The sequence below is a fragment of the Scomber scombrus genome, chromosome 6 (assembly GCF_963691925.1).
Source record: "Scomber scombrus chromosome 6, fScoSco1.1, whole genome shotgun sequence".
NCBI classification, from domain to species: Eukaryota; Metazoa; Chordata; class Actinopteri; order Scombriformes; family Scombridae; genus Scomber; species Scomber scombrus.
The window spans coordinates 20561242-20581356 of record NC_084975.1 but is presented as its reverse complement, the minus strand read 5'-3'; the positions used below and the strand labels follow the sequence as shown (position 1 = coordinate 20581356).

General features: G+C 39.0%; 1 protein-coding gene across 1 annotated transcript in view; it reads left to right on the top strand.

Annotated features, from left to right (window-relative positions):
* The first annotated feature begins 310 nt into the window (after positions 1-310).
* The window catches only part of srpk2 (SRSF protein kinase 2), a 67260-nt gene continuing 47455 nt past the window's right edge, over positions 311-20115 (top strand). The window contains exon 1 of the mRNA XM_062420639.1: positions 311-405. Within this exon, the coding sequence (XP_062276623.1) occupies positions 311-405 (95 nt within the window). The remainder of the gene's footprint in view (positions 406-20115) is intronic.

Sequence of the window (20115 nt, the reverse complement as noted above, 5' to 3'; positions counted from 1 at the left end):
AGAGAGAGAGAGAGAGAGAGAGAGAGCGAGCTGCTGCTGCCGAGCTGCTTGACCGCTCCTGCTGAGGGGAAGAGGAGGAAACATGAGCTCCAGGAAAGGTGCGTATTCCTCAGCCTCTAACTTGGCTATGTTACCCCACTTCTGGTTGTCTTTACCATGATAGGTTGCGGAAGTTACGCGACTAGACAGCCTACCAGGGCATGCTAAACGCCGCTAATGACTAGTGCCAGCCAGCTTTAGAGCCTTACGATGTGTGTTTGTTCTCTCTCCCCGTCCCTCCTACACCCTTCCCCGGATTCGGACGTCGGTCATGCCCGTGGTTAACCTCGCCCCGGCAGTGATGGCCATCCAGGCCAGAAAGAGGAGGCCGAAAGGAAAGAAAGACAAAACCGGTCACCATCGGAGGTAAGCGGGGCGGCGGCGTGTTTGTTTGCGTTGGTCTGGTTTGTTGACAGCGGTCCCTCTCCGTATGACGCCGGCGCTGCTGCCGGTGCGTCGGCGGTATAGACTGTGCGCACATATGGCAAAAGGCGTGCATCTCCATCCCATAGACAGTGTAGAGTGCTGGAAGAGTTGCCATTTACGTTAAAGGACTCAGACTGGGTATCTTGGGGATGAGGTTCCCACAGGTCCCCACTTGACTCGCCGTCGGCTGTTTCTAGCAACATTTACAACCACGACGCTTTACAGCTCTTTAGATTTGTGCCTTATTTTACATCCCTTATATTCCAGTGCTGATGGCCTCTTGATTGATTTTTTTTTTAGCTGGGGGTTGCAAAAAGGAGGTCTGACAGATGTGACAGCTCATTCCCTTGCCCTCTTGCACTAGTGATGGCAGCCCTAGAGGGATTAGAAATAAAACACCTCCCTTTATCGCCTATTCTATTCGTGCATTTTTCACTTGGTGCTTTCATTATATAACTTTTATTGAATCTGTCTGTATTGCTTCCTGGTGTATGTGTGGCTCTGTATGGCGGTCTTGCAGGGAAGATGCACGAGTTACTTGAGCGTGATTCTCCCGGTGTGTGAGCTTGCGGGGGGGGGGGGGGGGGGGGGGGGGGGGGGGTAGTAGCGTGTGAGCGGCGCAGTGGCTCTGTAAAGTGCATGCGAATTGGAGGGGAGAGAGTGGGGGCTTACTTCATGGCATGATGCTATTGGAGCGACGTCACAAAAGAAGGCATCATGTAGGTGATATCAATGGTGCGACCACCTTAGGGGGCTGCTCTGTGTTGGGTGCTGGAATGTGCTGGAATTCCCAAACACCTGCAAAGTAAAACAGATATGAGCAAAAATGTCCTTTCATACAGTTTGGGATTGGACATATTATGCCTCACAGCATAAAGACATCATGTCAGTGATCAATCATTCCACATATTTTATTTCCACCCATTTCATGATTTTTTCCCCCTCCAGTTGCAGATATCTTATCAATAAAAAATGACTCCAGTGGTGTTAGCCCTGTGGTGCCCTGTGGTGTCCTGTCATGTATGTGGTCTTGCTTTTTGCTCAGTGTAGGCTGGGATGTACAGAACTAAGCCATGAGAGGGATTAATCATGCAGAGAATATGAGAGAATTTGACAAAATGTCTCATGATTCAAGATGATTCTCGAAGATATTCCCAGTGGAGTAAAACGGTTCAACTAACAATTATTTTCATTATTGATTAATCTGCTGATTATTTTTTGATTTAAAAGGTTAAACATTTGGTCTATAAAATAAAATATGTTGATACAATTTCCTAAAGTTTAAGGTGATGCCTTAATACAGCTTTTTTCTTAAACCAACAATTCAAATACCTAAATATTTAGTTTACTGATGTAAGACAAAGGAGAGCATTCAATTATCACAATTGAGAGGCTGGGAGAGACATTATCAAAATAGCAACAGTCAAAACCCCCAAAATATGCAATTTTACAATTATGTAAGTAAGACAAGGAAAAGTGTTAAATCCTCACATAGAACCTAGAGATGCACCAATACTGATATTGATATTGGATATTGGTCCAATACTTACTCAAACAGCTATCTGTGTATTTATTTACATCCACACAGTGAGGCATACAGCTTATTAATTAAACTCAGATCGCTACTTGGTATCAGCCGATACCCAAAGCCCAGGTATCAGTATTGGGACTGAAAAAAGTTGGATCGTGCATCCCTATTGGAACCCTTAAATGTCACTTAATAAATAACTTAAGCTATTCACTGATAATCAAAATGGTTGCAGCTTAATAATTGGTCAGTCGACTAATTGATCACTTAATTTTTTTTCATCTACACAGTGAAGTGACATGAGCCCATACTTTTTTAGCAGACTATTTTTACTTTCATTTTTCACAGAAAAATGAGACTCACTTTTTGATTGCATGTGTTGATGGACTATATTTAAATTGCACTCTAACTACCAGCACTGGAGATAAGCTGGATTAATGATTACTTCAAGTCAGTGATTAACATAAGGGAAACATTTTCTGTAGTCTTACACTGTGAGAGAGCAAAGATCTACACCTGCTCAGACATTTATCCAGCCAACTGTCCATTCATCCATCCACTCTTGTTTCTAGCTGCTCATCCAGGGCCGGGTCACAGTAGCATCAGTGCAAGCAGACACACCCACAAATACAAAGTCACAGACACACACCCACACACACGCACACATTCATTTTCTCTCTGACTTTCTGACAGTTGACTTCCTTTACATGCACTTTCAGTCTTCAGGGTTGTGATTTGCTTTGATCCAGAGTCATGCCTGGCCTCTGCTCTCAAGTGCTTCACACGGCTGAGAAACTACAACAAACAAACAAACACACACACACACACACACACACACACACACACACACACACACACACACACACACACAAACAGAACTGTCACACACACACATTTCCACCGCAAATAAGTCTTTCATATTCAGAGCAATGTGTACTCAGGTGAATAGCAGTGTTTAGCTTGCAGTCAGTGTATCGTCTCCTGACTTTGATCCCTACTGATCCAGGCAGATACAAATTCCCACGTTTGAACTAATTTATTCAGAACAACTAAACACTGACCAAAACACACCAAAACAAACACAAGAGAAGGAGAGATTTAACTAAAGCTTAGGAGAGTAGCTCATGGTAGCTTGCTGGTGACTACTACATCCTGAAAATGTTTGTTTGTGTGTGTGATGTAGGTAATTATGCATGTATGTTCGTTGTCACTATGTCATCATAATATAACATAACCAGCTATCATAGTGAAGACTTTCTAAGCACTTGCATGATCACATACAGTAGCAGACAAAAGTTTGGACACACTTCCTCTTTCGAGGGAGTGGGAATGTGTTTATTATCAGGGTTTATGTGACGTTACCAAAGTTTGTATCAATAAGAAGACTTAAGATATATGTTGTCCTACATTAACAGGTGCAACAATACTATTCATTTTTTTAACGTATTTTCTGGGGCAATTTTATACTTTCTTTTATTAGTGGGTCAACGGTAGGGACATAACAGGACGTGATGAGAAATAGAGACAGAGAGGGAGAGAGACAGAGATAGATAGAGAGAGAGAGAGAGAGAGAGAGAGACAGAGAGAGATCGATGGGGTATGACATGCTCAGATTTGAACTGGTGACATTGCAATCAATGGTCAGCACCTTAAAGGCATTGTTGGAAATTTGTCACTTTTGGACAGAGCCAGGTTATCTATTTTCTCCCATTTCCAGTCTTAATGCTAAGCTACCTTCCCAGCAGTTTGCTTTTAATTGCCACATATAAGAGTCAGTGGAATTGATATTCTCACTTAACCTGCACCAAGAAAGCAAAAAAAAAGAATAAGCTTATTTTCCCAAAATGTCAAATTATCCGTTTTAAACCCATAGTCTACAAGGACACCTTTGTTTTCCCTAGCAATCACAGCCTGTATCACCAAAACAATCTCAACAGGCAAAGTAAGTTAAACAATTCTGCCTTTAAAGCCCTTAACTGTAACCAGTAAGGAAGCCATACACAGATATGGTTGTAATCTGTATTTACTGTCCTGTATTCAAAGCCAGACTGTGATTTGACTCATTGCACACAATTTCTATGTGGTAATCCTCAAGTTCCTTGTAGTTAAGATTTTTGTTCCATCTTGGCTTGCTAGTAAGTGCTCATTACAGGCGGGTATTTGCTCTACACTCTCCAGAGATCAGTCATTGTTTTTTTAAAAAGCGTGACTTGCCTTTTTTTCTTTGATTTTCTCTGAGTAAAAGTAAAACAAGACCCCCAGAATCAAGTATATGAAGTAGCTCTTTATGTACTCAGGTGATAGGCTGCATTTCACCACTGCATTTCAGGATTTTCTGATTCTCACTCTTCAAGGATTGCCCAAACAGTGTGCCATTTTGGCTCCTGATTCATCCACAGAGAAACTGCATCATTTGTGAAGGGACCACATGCTCAATGTTGCCTTGACGTTTCAGATCATCAGCACAAGCAATGGATCAGTCACATGTTTGAGCAACCAGATGAATTGCTGAGCAGTGTGTGTTTGTAAGCAAGAAACGGATCTATTGGGCCTGCAGCTGTAAGTCTGGTCTTCAAAGCCTTTTTTGTTGTGTTTTTATCACACACCATGCAGCAGCCAGTGCCAGTGAAATTCAAAGACAACACTTGTGATTTGGTATCGGACTTATTCTCTAAAATAACTCACTATTGACTAGATGTGTGGGTCTGAGGTGGAGTAGTAGGAGATACCTTGAACTGCCCGAAGAAAAGTTTGAGCCAGGTTCACTGTGATACACCAGCTCCTTTCATCATCCAACTTTTCTCCTTTGAAGTTTAGGTTATCACTTGCATGTGGTAACCTGATCGTATCTCTTTATTTTATCAACAGATTTGTCATACTTTGAGTCTGTCTTGCTGATCTGGCTGCCCATACTGCGCGTGTGAGAGAGATAGAAAGATACTGGATAGGAGTTGAGGTGTGAAAAGCTGCCGTAGTTAACCTCTTGACATGGTCATATCTCAGGGCCTGCTACTCAAACAGCAAGATTGAAGCCATCTGAGATGTTATATATGGTGTAATAAACTTAGGAGCTAATACTATAGATTTAGTATTGCCCAAAGGTCCCCTTTCCTGCAGTTTCCTGAGGCCCTAATGTGACATCTTCAAATTGCTTGTTTTTTTCCCAAATAACAGTAAAAAAACCCAAACAGATTCATATTATTATCACATAAGACAAAGAAAAGCAGCAATTCCCTACAACGTAGAGCTACTGTATGGCATTAATACTTGAAAAATTACTTTTAATTAAATATCAAAATGGTTGTTGTTCAACTATTGAATTGATCAATGTATCGTTTCAGCTCTACTTCCTCTCTATATTGCTAATAACTTGCCAACTTCTTGGACCAGTTCTGTTCTCTCTGTATATGCTTCCATTAGCTCATCGTTTGTCACCATAACATTTCATTTCACTGTTATGCAGATGATACAAAGTTATATATCTCCATTAAACCCTCTGAATGCAATAAGCTGGCCACATTTAGCTGATGTGGGAGACTGGAGCTGACAAACTTTTTGCAGTTAAACTCTGACAAGATGGAGGTGCTTATCATCGACCCTGAGCAACTCTGTAATCAAGTCCAGCCACTGCTTGGTCCCCTTATCCCAAATATTAAGGGCACTGCTAAGAACCTGTGGGTTATCTTCGACAGTAAGCTAAGCTTTGAGCAAAATACAAAGAAACTATTTCCAAGATCAGACCAATGTTATCTTTTAGCAATGCAGAGAAAATGATTCCTGCTTTTATTTCTTTACGCCTGGACTATTGTAACACTTGTTTATCTGCCTCAGGGTCCGCGCTGCAGCTTAGCTTCAGACTGTGCAGAACTCTGCAGTCAGATTTTCTCAAATCACCCCAGTTTGAGCCTCTTTGCACTGGTTACCAATTTCTTTTAGAATCCATTTAAAAATCTTACTCCTGCCTTACAAGGCTTCACATGGCCAGGCACCAGAGTACATCAGTAAAATGTTAACTCCTTACTGTCCAAAAAGGCCTCTTAGATCTGCTGGGCTCCAGAGTCAAGGTAAAGGTCAAAGAGAGATTTAAAAAAAAAAACATAAAACAGCCCTGTTGTGGTGATTATAAGTTTATTTTAATAGTTTTCACCTGTTTACCTTTTTCCAATGATGTATTTGTAAACTTCCTTTTATGTAGTCTATTAACTGGGTGCTAGTATTTTGCTGTTCTTTTGTTTTATTTTATTTTTGTGAACGTTTCTTTTGTGCTATGAAAAGCACTTTGTGCTCCTGCCTTGAAAAGTGCTCTACAAATACAAATTATTATTATTATTATTATTATTATTATTATTATTATTATTATTATTATTATCATTACTTTATTTATAGTTGATCGCATGAAATGTCTTGATTTATGCAATATGTAAGTGTGGACAGAATCAACATTCAGTTAACATTTAGATATTCAACTCAAGTCAAATGCATGCCATTTATATTGGCCATTATTGCAAAGTTTGAGGGATTTACAATCTGTACAATATCTAACATCTTAAACTCTCAATTTGGAAAAGGGAAACAACTTTTGAAAAAGAAAAAATTGAGAAACCCATGCACAGATGAAGCAAAGTGGCAATAAAAAAATACATGCTGATATTTGCTCAAATTATTCAATTTTAAACATTTGTAAAACAGATGTGGGACAAAATCTATTTATTTTGTATTGGAGCCTGTAGCAGTGGCTTTTAAAGACATATTTGATTTTTCTCATATGAATTATGTCCTGTAAGTAGTCAGATTATATTTAAATAATCTTTACTAACTATTACTTACAGCCTAAACCAACCTGTGATTTGATATTTATTCCAAATATTTAAATTCAAATATCAAGTCTCAGTATCTTCGGTATTCACTGTGCAAATTGTGCTATCACCTCCCAGCTGCCTCATTCTTTTTGGTAAGAATTGTTTAACTAATGGCAACAAAAAAATGTCTGCTTTGAGAGGATCCGTGGACATTTGCCTCTGCACTTTCAGATTTATTTTTCTCAGTCTATCGTCTCTCTCCTGATTAAGTTTGGGCTGTCACTTAGAATAAATGGACCATCGTGCCCTTTGTTGTGCATGTTGCCATAGAAACACCTCCTGAATGACTCTAGTAAACCAGTAGCAGTAATAACAGAGCGAGCCTCAGTCACCATGATTACAGGCACAACAATGAAGCAGTAGTTTGGAGGCATGGCAGAGTAGTTTTAGCACTTATGTAAGAAGTGCAAAAACAAAGTTACTTTTAAAATGGCTAATGATACAGATACATATTAAAAAATGCAAGAGAAAATAGTTAGAAGTAAATTGCAGTGATGTTTTTATTAATAGCCTTTTCATTGACCTTTGACCTTTTGTAGGTTACCTATTTGTGCGAATGGGTCTTCAGGGCTAAAGTTGAACCCACGGTGCAGCCTTAATTAAAAATCAAACGTTTGATCTGCCTAGTGGAGATGAAATGGATTATGATCAGCTTACAAAAACATGCTGAGGTTGTGACATCAAGCAGAACCAGTATAATGCTATTCATTAGTCATAACTTCTCCAGACAGAAGAACGGGCAAAGCTGTGAGTCTAAATGCTAATATTGTTTTTGGAAGTATATCTACCAGCCTGCAGTGCCTGTCGCCGCACGTTAGACCCTTCTGCATTAAATGAGCTGACTCTAACCTGACTAATGTTCCCACACATTGCAGCGTAAACTGCATTGATTTTTGTCAGGGGTTTTGCCCAGACCATAGTCTTTGACTGAAGATGAGAGCAGGCAGTCAGCTGGAGCACTGTGCAGGGTGAGATAGATTTGTTCAATGGTGCCATGCAGCAAGCTGAAGCTGGAATCTGTCAAGACTGAAATAGCTTGTTGAGGTCTTATAAATGTATAAAATGGACGAAAGTATATGGCTTGTCAACATACAAAGTATTGAATTATTATTATTATGAAACTTTTATCTAATCAGGTAAAATTGAGATTGAGATATTTTTGAGGGAGAATTTACCATGTGTATTATTTTCAGACTTCCCTCTAATGTTTGTACTTTTTAGATTCTGTATTACTGGATAATTGTACCCATTCAGTCCTCTTAAAAGCATTGAGATTCAGCAATCTGTTAAGGAATAAACTCTCTTTAGCTAAACTGCCCATTACCTGTAGACACATGCAAAGGTTGGGGTTAAATAGACAGAGCAGAGCTTGTTTTTGGGGGTCACAAGCCAAAAAGGTTTGGGACCAGTCAGAGCATTAGAATATGCCTATAGTAAAAGTTCCAAGGTATTATATTTATAAAAAAAACACAATACAGAAAAGAACATGAAATAAAATAATAGATAAATCATAAAAACAATGTAAAATAGACACCACTTAGTTAAAACAAGCACATTTAAGAACATAAATGGGACTGAAAAAAACATGTTTCTAAAATGAAGCAATTGATTTTTAAAGGGCCTGTGAAATTGTTTTAAATGAACAAATACAACACACATAGAAATGCATAATGTTTTATATTTAAATATATAGGTGCTATCTTGTATTTGTTGATAGATTCTCCATATGCAGGTCCAGTTTGTTGAGTCATTTTAGTTAATTGTTGTTTCATATAGTGTATTTATAAGACATGCTTGCAAGCATGTGCCCCATTTTTATTAATTTATTTAATTATATCCTTTTGGTAATATGTGAGATCAGTCTGCCATTGTGATAAAATGATCCTTTATTGATTAGCAAGAGGTAAAGGTCTAGACCAGCTGTTAATGAATTGAATTGATTCCTAGGGGAATTTCAGGAGACCAGCAGGGATGAGCACCAGCGGCCTTGTGTCTTAGAGTTGGACAGATGCCCTAGTTTATGGAGTAAGGCATGGTTCATTGATGGCGAGTGTGTAATCTATTCTATAGATGTGAGGAAGGGCTGGGAGATACGATCTTTGGCAAGCAGTTTTGTATAGCTCGTCCAATAATGCTTCCTTCATCAATACTGCAGCCCGGCTGGATGGAGGCACTGAGAGCTGAGCATGTGAGCTGCATGTAGAGAGAAAAATCAGTGAGAGGCATACTGAAAACTGGGGAGGTAGAGAGGTAGAGCGAAAAGATAAAGAGAGAGAGAGAATAAGTGGGAGGGAGGAGGAGAGAACGAGACTGAGAGGTTGGAAAGGAGAGTTTGCATATGTGTGAGCGTGTGTGTCTGGAACAGGAAAGCCATCGATGGAGAGAGTGAGTAAGGAAAGTGGAGAGAGGGAATTAGAGGATGCCACAGGGCAGCTGAAGGCAGGAAATGAGGGTTAGCAAAAACTGCTGCGTTGGACACATGGGGGAAAGAACATAGGTCGCTGAATGGCAAGCAGCTGATTGCAGAGGCATAGTGAGAGCTCAAACTGCTCATTTACATACAGACTTCTGCACGCCTGTATTTGGTCAGTGTATGTTATTTATTCACAGCTACAGTCACAACCATTGAAATGCGTCATTACAAGTCAGACCTGCAGGACAACAATTCATACAGTTTCCTCTCAAGCAGTTTGGCACAGAGCACAGACCCAAGAAAGAGTCATGTTTGTGTTTTTTTAGTTTGTTGCAAAGGTCACACAGATGTCCACACCTACCGTCTGTCATTTCAGGATTCTGAGGTGAAACTAATTTAATGTCAGCAAGTAGCTTTTGGTTTTATGGTGACCAGAATCATCCCCCCTACCCACCAAAGCCCATGTGAATTTCAGATAATTGAAAACTTGGGAGGACTGCAGAAAACCCTGGGTCGATTACACAAGTTTTCACATATTTATACTATGTGTGTGCATTTCTGTAATACATTCAGACTCATGCAGAGTCAAAGACAATATTTTAATTGGTCCATACACTGAATGTTAAAAAATTAAATGCTTTGCCTCTGATAAAACATTAGTCAATATGTTGAGTCAATTTGTTGATCGTCGACAATTATTTTGATAATTAAATTGTCCTGTAAATCAACAGCATTAATTCTTTGCTGTTTTTTGTTTATATCATTGTACATTTAATACGTTTGGGTTTTGGACTGTTGGTCAGATAAAACAAGACATGTTAACAAATCAGAAGTTTGATTTGAAATTGTTTTTGTTTTTTTTGTTTTTACTGTTTACTGGTTTGATTAAATTAATTTAGAATAATCCAGATAAAATTAAATGAATTGGTAGTTGCATAGTGTCCACATAATACTTAAAAAAAAAATTATTTGTCTGTATCCTAAAATTTGATCAATAATATGGTACATTGTAATTCAATGGGTACTTGGATGGATGCTGTCTGCTACACTGTAAGAAGGATAGACTGTGTCCGTTACAGATAGTTCATTGCTAAACACTGAATTGTAATCTGATATTAGCTGTTTCCTCTGTGGTGTCTGAGTGGGAATGATTTTCTCCCTCGTGGCCACAGTGCCAGTATTATTGCTGTCTGTCTGGCAGAGAACTAATTGAATATACAGTAGAAGTAGGCCACTTTAGTAGGTGTTAGCAGGGACTCCTGGAGAGGAGCTCCCAATTTAAATTCACCTTTTCAACAGCCATTTTCATTCAACAGCAGGTGTGCTGGTGTTGTGAACTACCAGGTTGCTTCTGGACTTAATGGGTAAAAGTGAGTAGCTGTTCCTTTTTAAGCTCTGACAGCAACACTTATCAAACCTGCCAGTAATAAACTGCTGCTTAAATCTACTTGTGTAGTGGTTTGTTGTGGGGGAGCACATTGGTGGATTTTTCTGTGGGATTTCAAAGTAGATGTTTGTCTGACTGGTGGAGGTTGAGCTCATTAAGGATTTTCCTTCTGCTTTCCCAGAACGAAAGCCATGAGTGCACAAGATCTTAGCAAATCTACCAAGTCCAGCAGACTGAATGAGACAGAGCAAGAGTGAATTACAAAGAGGGATTCTCATGTTTAGTGTGCATGGTACAAATAGGATTTGCTCAGCAAGGGACAAGAAACAAGGAATTCATCCTCTCGTGTAAGGCCACTGAAGTGTGGTCCAGTTGTACAGTTACAGGCCAGTGGGTCATCACCGAAGGAGGAAGGGAAGACATTAATAGGGCATGTAATTCTGTGAGGGCAGGAGCTTATCACAGTGGGTTTAGGTTTAACATGGCACAGTCAACCTCCGCTGCCACCTTCTGGACAAACAGGGAGCAACAGTGCTCATGAATGCTCACTTATAATAGATATTCTGACAAGTTTTCAAATTATTTCTGCATTTCCTGCCCTCAAAACATTTTACTGCAACTTTTCTCAGTTTTTAAACCTGGTTTCATTTTATACATGCTGCTGATAGAAGTGGTTATGGTAGATAGTGCTTAGTTGATAGGAGACGCAGATCATCAGTGTAACCAAGCTATTAATAACACTAAATCCTTTAATATAAACGTCCATTCAGCCTGTTTGATATTAACTGAGACCAGGCTGGAGATGCACAGGCAGCACCAACAAAGGCCTCACCACTTCATTTGAATTTTTCACACTGTGAATAAGATAGCAAAGGATGTGTTGCTGCCAGCATTATTTCCCTATTTAACTGAGCATAAAGAGCTGCCTTTTGGGTGTTTCTCCTCCTCCTTATCAATGCAGTTTTATTTGAAATGCAAAGCCAGTATACCCGCTGTTGTATTTTATTGCCTCCCAAAGCACAGTCCTTTATTTTTTGATGTCTTCTCTGAGCTCTTCATCAGCAGTTCACTGTACATAAGACCCAGTTATAATGGTGGGTAGTTTTAACATACATGTTGACGTTGCATGTCTATGAATACCAAATGTATCTTCTTTTCATTTCATTTAGCTTATGAGGACCACTCAAAAACACAAAACTCATGATTTTGTTTTGTTTCCATTACTGCTTAAAATAGTGAAAGATGATCTATCTATCTATCTATCTATCTATCTATCTATCTATCTATCTATCTATCTATCTATCTATCTATCTATCTATCTATCTATCTATCTATCTATCTATCTATCTATCTATCTATCTATCTATCTATCTATCTATCTATCTATCTATCTATCTATCTATCTATACCAAACAAACATTTGATTGATAATAATTGGAGGAGGCCTAATTAATAATGAATTAAGTGTCAGCTGGAGTTCGAAATTGTATTATGTCCAGCTCCTTGCCTGATGTCCTGAAAGAAGGTTAAAACAGTTGGATTAATAGCCGTTGCACAATTTTAACTACCGTCCTTTAGGATAGGAAAAGTTAAACATGAACCAAAAACCCCATGGAAAGTGCAGATACAGCTTCTCTTAAAATAAACTGTATCAAGTCCACGATGATGAGATGCCAAGATGCTGCTCATGTCGTCATGTGGTTTAGTGGATCTGAGCGAAATACACTTAAACATTTCCCCTTTCACTCACAAGTAATCACTGATAATATGATGAACGCAGACGCAGGTACAACAGGCCAGAATCAATACTTATTCCTATCGTGCTGAATTGCTTGTTCTGGCTGTAATCACCGCTGCTCACGTCTGCAATCTAGCCACAAGGTATTTGTTTGTCTCGCTATCTGTGCAGCACACTAACCCAGATCTCCTGAGAGTGTGTATGTAATCTGTGTTTAAATGTGTGTCCTTCACAGCTCATGCATCAGCTCCTTTCTATAAAAGCTGCTGCTGCTGTAAACATTGAATAATTGGTAACACTGAGCAGTCTGGTGTCCTCATTTAGCGGTGTCTCCAAAAATCTGCCTTAGGTATATTCCTGTTACATCTAGAAATAACTGAGGTGTGCACACACATGTTTCTAATGTAGTCTGAATTAAAACAACTTAAACTAGAAACCAATCACTAAATATATAATGTATGTGCAGTAAAATGGAAGATGCGTCTTATTCATTAGTGCTCCCAATATTAGATACACATCAGACCTTTGTAAACCAGCATTATGCTCCTTTTTGAGTCCATGTATGATTTATGTTCTCCCAATTCTGAGTCGTATTTTTCCAGTTTGCATTTTGTTGTTTGTGCTGCCTTTTTGGTGTGAATCTTGTGAAAACCCATTTAGCTTGAACTTGAAGGCTGTAACTACCATTCTCAGGCTATTTCAGTCATATTACAGCAGTCGGCCTGCTAAGTGAATTATCACATTCATTGTGTTGACATAACGCTCGCTGGTGACCGCAGGCCTGCCTCTTCTCTCTCATGCTGCAGGGCTGTTATCACAGTAGCGTGAAGCTGGAAACACAGGGGGCTCATTGTTGCGTGCCCCCTCAGCTTGCGGCCAATACTATTTTCTCTGTTTCTCATGCTTTATGACAGGAGGACAAAAAAACACCTTATTATTTTGTTGTTTATCCATGTTTTTCCTCCATCAATGCTGCTTTTACTTCTCCCCAGTGTCCTGTATCCCATTTGGAATGCCCTGTACTTAGAGAAAAGTGGCTTGTGTGCAAGTTTGAGTTTCATGAATGTAATTCTCAGTGTGTCCAATAGAGGGTAACCATGTTGTAGTTATTAGTCTTGTGGTGAAAGGATTCTTTGTAGGTAGTTCTCATCCACCTTTTTTCATGATTGAAATGACCAAATACTTAAGGTCTGACACTATGTTTACGTATTGAAATAAATAGTTTGACGATCCTGTGTGCTTTCCAGGGTGAATACAAGGCTTACTATTTTATGAGAGTCAGTTTAAGTAGAAACAAATATCCATTTTGACGTTTTTGTGTATCCGTGAAAATAAACACTTGGAGGAGAACCATCTGACTTGATGCTTTGTGGTTAGACAGACCTCCTCGTAACCAGAGGTCCAAAGATCTCTTGAGTGATGACTGTAGAAGCCAATGAAATATGAGCATCCAAGTGTAAAAAATCTAAACAAAGTTGCCTATTGCACTACTCCTTAAATTTAAGTATTAATATAGTTAAATACCAACTCTCCTGTTAAAATTAAATTTCACCAAATTACAATATGATAAAATAATGACACTTGAGAACCACTTCACTGCTCACTGTCAATAATACATTGATTTATATGCTACTGTGTATTTAAATAACAGTTATTCATAAGAGACAGTTTTACGAACAAATGTAAGTGTTCCTTGAAAGGGGGTTACCTCTAGAGGACCCTGCAGGTCTTAGATTAGAGTTAAATTGTGTAATTTTTGTGAGTAAGAAAAAAAGGAACTAATTGTAGAATCACTTCTGCAAAATGACAAGCAGACATTAAAATTCCTTGAAAATTTCACCAAAGTCAGATTATTTGATTTGTCTCACCTGTTTTATCCTCAGTTCACATATGGTACATTGATCCCACAAACAGCTCAGTTAAGTGTTGGACCTGTCTTGTCCTCCATTAGTCAGGTGAAAGGGCGTTAACAAACATGGAGCCGGACATTTTGCTAGTGAGCTTGGTGTTAAGTGGTGTCCAACCCCTTGTGTGATAGAATCCATTTAAACATGTCCGCCTGGTGAAGCAGCTGCCTCGCACCAGGTCAGAGTGCAGGAAGAGAGGTCAGAGGTCCCTCATCCATCAATTAAACACACACCACTTAGCTAATGAGCTCTCACTTGTGTTCACACACACTCACAGAGGACCAGGTGGAGCTATCAGTAAGTCATAATCTCAGTGGTTTTTGGTTCATGTGCTTTGGGTAAAACTGTATACTGCCCCCCCAACCACCCCACACCTCCACCGCAGCCTCACTCTCCTCACCCACTTACTGCACATACACACTTACTTTAACTTGCAAAGTGCACACATTCAAACATATTGCTGTAGAGTGTGTTCCCCAGGGTAATGAGGCACAGAAAGTGCAAGCTGCTTACCTGTGTACGTCTAGATGAATTACGAGCACTCAACGCTGAACAGAAACCGTGCTGTGTTTGTGTGTGTGTGTGGGAGGGGTTGTGCCATTTTTTGCTTAACTTGAAGAAAAGATTATGACAGGATATCAGTAAGACACTGAGGTGGTTCATAGCAAAGGTCATGAGTTGGTCCAATCTTTCAGTTTATTTGAGTTTGAGTAGTTGTGTAGGTTAAAATAAAATATACACAAATAAGAAGATAATATTAAGGAAAATAGTCTATCAATTTATAGATTACCTACCTAACCTACTACTATCAAAATAATATGCTGTACATACAAAAAGAACAACAAATGGGATTATAAAAAAAAAATTAAAGCACTTCTAAAAAATGTTCTAAAGGACTTTAAGGACAATTTTAACATAATCTGGACCCCTGCATCTGATGTAAAACTGACCTCTGCTTATCACATGTTTAGGAAGATGGATTATATGATTGTCTGGTTGAGTAAGAGTGAATCTGTGAGTTAGTTTTTTAAAAAAAAGACCTGAAATGAGCTGAAATATTTCCCTCATTGTGAATTATGTTTTATATATTTATATATATATATGTATATATATATATATATATGTGTGTATGTAAAACATATTCAAATAATGAAGCATCTATGAAAATAAAGGAGCCGATGCAGAGTTACGATTTGAGTGGGTTGTAGTTCTGACAAAGCGCTTTTGTAGTAGAAGGATTCTACTCGTGGAGCGTTTTCACTACAGACATATTGACATGTCAGAGCAGGAGAAGTACGCCTGTAATTAATAACATTATTAATGGCTGCATTGTGTTTAGGCATGCCACTTTCAGGGTCCCACTATTGTGCATGCTGGCTTGTCTTTACCAGGAAACTTAAATAGAATAGAGCCAATATTATTGCTATTAGTGCTGTGTTTTTCCTGCTTTGGATCTAAAAATTACAGGGTTGAAAAAATATGTTTGTAGTATCACCAAGCAAACTAGTGTGAGCAGTTAAAGGGGCACTCTAGTATTTTAATTATTGTATTGTATTGTATTGTATTGTATTTTGCCTTTTAGAATATTGAACGCCTTCTCATTTTTCTTTACATTCAACATGAAAGTTAAGATACTGATGTCACTTGAGTCGCTTTCTCAGACTTTAGAAAGCTCCTCTTTGGCCTCACAGGACACTATACAACTGTTTTCACAGGCTGAGTGGTCCTCCCTGTGACTTCTGAATTTACCATGACATGTCAAAGGTGTAGTCTTAAAAGAGCAGCCTTTAAAGTTCCCATTGATGGCAAATTGCATATATTCAGTTCAGTTATATCAGTTCTGCAGATGTGGAGGAAAAAACATTTTTTTTGCCAAAACCCAAAATAGAAATGCTTGGACCAGTTCTGAAAATGTTATGATGCAAAGAAGATTTACATTTTCTGTGGGTTTTAAGAGCAGGAAATGTGCCTTTTGTGTTGTGTCTTTAGTTTTGCTTCCTTTGTGTGTGTGTGTGTGTGTGTGTGTGTGTGTGTGTGTGTGTGTGTGTGTGTGTGTGTGTGTGTGTCCAGATTTACATACAGTGTCCGCGGGCGATGTCCTGCAGTTGAATTGTAGAGTCCCTATAGGCTGGTATACTCCATATGGAAGTCTGTAGCAGAGAAAATGAGTTGCCCTAAGGCAGACCTGAGGTTATCAGTATGTCAGTCAATCTGGTGATTGACCGCTCATCACAAACACATTGTGTATCACACAAGCCACTTTGTGTGGGTGTTTGTGTGTGTGTGTGTGTGGTGTGTGTGTGTGTGTGTGTGTGTGTGTGTTTCCACATGGGGGCAGTCTTTCCTCTGCAGACAGTGACAACAAGGCTGCTGACACAAAGAGCACAGTCACCGTAGCAACATCTTACTCGACTGCCTTAGTCTGGCATGCGTGCCCACACACACACACACACACACATACACACACACACACACACACACACACACACACACACACACACACACACACACACACACACACACACACACACACACACACACACACACACACACACACACACACACTATGTGTTGTGTATGCATTTCTCTACTTGTCTGTGTGATCCTGCTTTACTGTAACTTTTGTCTATGGCTTCATCTGTGTGTTTGAGTGCACTGTACATTATCCAGTCCAGGAGCAGTTTGCAATGGGACCGGTGTTTGTGTGTGTGTGTGTATGTGTGTGTGTGTTTGCGTGCATAAACCCCGTCTTTCTCCCCACCCCAGCATCCACCAGGCATTATGGAGAAGTAGGCCGCTTAAAGATAGCTCCCGGCAGCCTCAATACTGGCTCCCAAAATATATCTGCTCATGAGAGTCATCATCTCTCCCCCTCCCCCCTCTTTCTTATTCTTCTTTTGCTCCTTCTCCTTTTGGAAATAGAGCAAGAATCAGCCTTTGGATTTTCAAATTGATAGTCTGAGTGAATATCCTGAGGTGTGTGTGTTTATGCGTGCGCATTTGAAAGCATGTGTGCATGTTTCCTTTATGTGAATGAGCTATTCCATTTTGGGTGGGTGGGTGGGGGTCGGGTCTTACGTCCCATTCGGATGGATCTCTCCATTGAAAGGTGACATCAGGACCATACCACTGCAAACATCAAAAATGGGGGGATTCACTCAGCACCTCTGTCACCTATGGCTTCCCCTGTGTGCTGACCTTACTCGAGAAATGCTTACATAAATGTTTTTCAGAAGGACAAGCAAGGAAAATGAATGACGGTGTGCAAAGTGCCTCATCAAGAGTAGCATGGGAGCTCATTGGTCAGCACTGTTGCCTCACGGCAATTAAGTCTTGGCTTTGAAAAAAGAGCTGAACATGATTCTCTTTATCGAATTATCTTTGGATTAATATTTTTATTAGATTAATCTATTAATCATTTAGTCTACAAAATGTAAAACAGTGGGGCTGCCACTTACAATCTTTTTCATTGTGGATCAAACTATTTATTGAATTTAGAAAAATGTGTGGAAAATGCTTCTGAAAATGTCCCAGTGCTTGAGATGATGTCTTTAGATTACTTGCTTTGTTTGATCATGAGCCGAAAACACAAAGAGTCTTGTTAACGTTCACATAAGAAAAAAAGCAAACACTCATATTTGAGCTACTTGAAGCAGATCATTTTTTGCAGTTTTGTTGACGTATGACTTAAATTAGGCTTACACACATGCCTCTCACATGTCCCAGAGCCTGAGGTGTGGGTCGGGAGAGCATATTTTGTCTCGATAACAGTCACAAAGCTGTTGGAGCATACAAATGTTTTGGCACTTGTTATATCCATAACTCTGTTAAAAATATAATGAAAAGATTCATTAATAAGTATGATTGTTGACAAATGATTTTCTCTGTTAATAATTAAATGTTGGCCCTGATACTTTCTGTGCTTAGCTAAATACACAATATGTTTATGTTTCTGCTGCTAGGTGTCTGTTAATCAAAACTATGGTGAATAGACTGAGTTTGATGATGTTGTGAAGTAGTGTGTGATCATGAAGGAGTTGTTGTCTTCCTTGTTAAACAACCAGCTTCTCCTGGTTAGCATTCCTTGATCATTCAGGAGGTTTTTACCAGGAGCAGAATTATCCTCCTTTCCACAACAAACAGACCTGGTGATTAAAACCAGTAGAAACAGTGAATAAAGCGGTTTTACGTTAACAATCAGTGTTTGTCTGACACTGTTTGGTGGACACAGGACATCCAGAGGGACTGTGAGATGAGGGGTATAACACCATTGATAGGTGACCAAATTAAATGGACTGTTACTTCGATTAAAATTATGCATTTCTTTGGGTTTGAAAATTGTTGGAAACATTTAGGATAATTCAAGTACACAACTCAACAAAATATATAGCATAGGTCTAATAGTTGTTAGACATTTAATGCGGCAAAGTTAGATCTTTAGATATCTTAACATGGATATTAGATATTAAAGTGTTTCTTTACAGAATCCACCACACAAAGGTTGAGCAAATTAACGCTCTGTATGTAAATATGTCACTGATTGTGTGATGTGATTCGCCGGGGTTTTTTCTTACATTGGCTCCAGTGTATGCTGCAGTGTGTTTCAGCCCCCCTCCCCCACCTTCTGTGACCCCAAACAGTGGGAATGGAAAATGAAAGAATACAAATGCGCCCTCTCATATTGGCTTCCTCTTGCTGTCTGTCGCTGAGATCCAGTGTGTTCTTTACTCCCCACTGGCCCACATCCACAGAGAATGAGGACAATAGTTTGGCTCAGAGACATGTGTGCCTAATGTAGTCCTTTTATGTGGGAAAGTGGAACTATGGAGGTAGCAGAAAAAATGGATCATTGTGTTCCTGTTTTCTTTCGGTCTCTTTCTCTCAGGCATGTCTTGTGTCTGATAGCTCTCAGATACGACTGCAGTGTTTATACTATTTCCATGAAAATGTATTTTTCAGAAACATCAACACGGAACCTGCAGTAGCTGTTGTATAAATCAGTAGAAATATTACCTGACAAGTCAATATTATTGTTTATTGACTTATGGGGGATTGTATTGTAATGTATTGAAAATTAGCTGTTAACTATATTGTTGATTATTGAGTATTAATTCATCGCTTTAATCATTTTTCAAGCAATGTACCAAACAATGTTTCCAGCTCCTCAGGTTTTAGGATTGTTTGCTTTTCTTTGTTATCTATGATAGTAAACACATTATTACTTTAGCTTTGGGGCAATTATGTCTTTATTATTATGTATTTATAATTATGTCTTCTTTATCTAATTGGCAGATTAATCGATAAAATAATCACTAATTGCAGCTTTATAGATCTTTTCATCGTTATCATGTTGTTGTTGTTAATTAACTGAAATTATTATTTGATCATCAGAATAGTTGCCAATTCATTTTCTGTTGGTCTTGTAATCGATTAATCAACTAATTGGTGCAGCTCTAATTCCAACCAAATTGTAATTTAAAACTACTATTGAAAATGCTCTGGAAATCAATTTAGACACCATTTATAGATAAAACATCCAGGTGAGAATGCCTGTTTTTTTTTTTTAAAGGTGAATTAAAAAAAAAAAATCAAGGGTCTTAATCACACTGATGCAACATTTAGTAAAACCCATATTGCCTTAAAGCAGCCCTGTTTATCATTAAATTGCAACCTTGCCTGCAATGACCGAAGACACACATTGAAAGGATAGCTACCTTGGCATCAACAGTACAGCAAGATCTCTACTGGAGAACAAATATCGTTTCACACAATATATCAACAAATCAATACACTTTTGCTGTTGAAGTCTGTCATTATT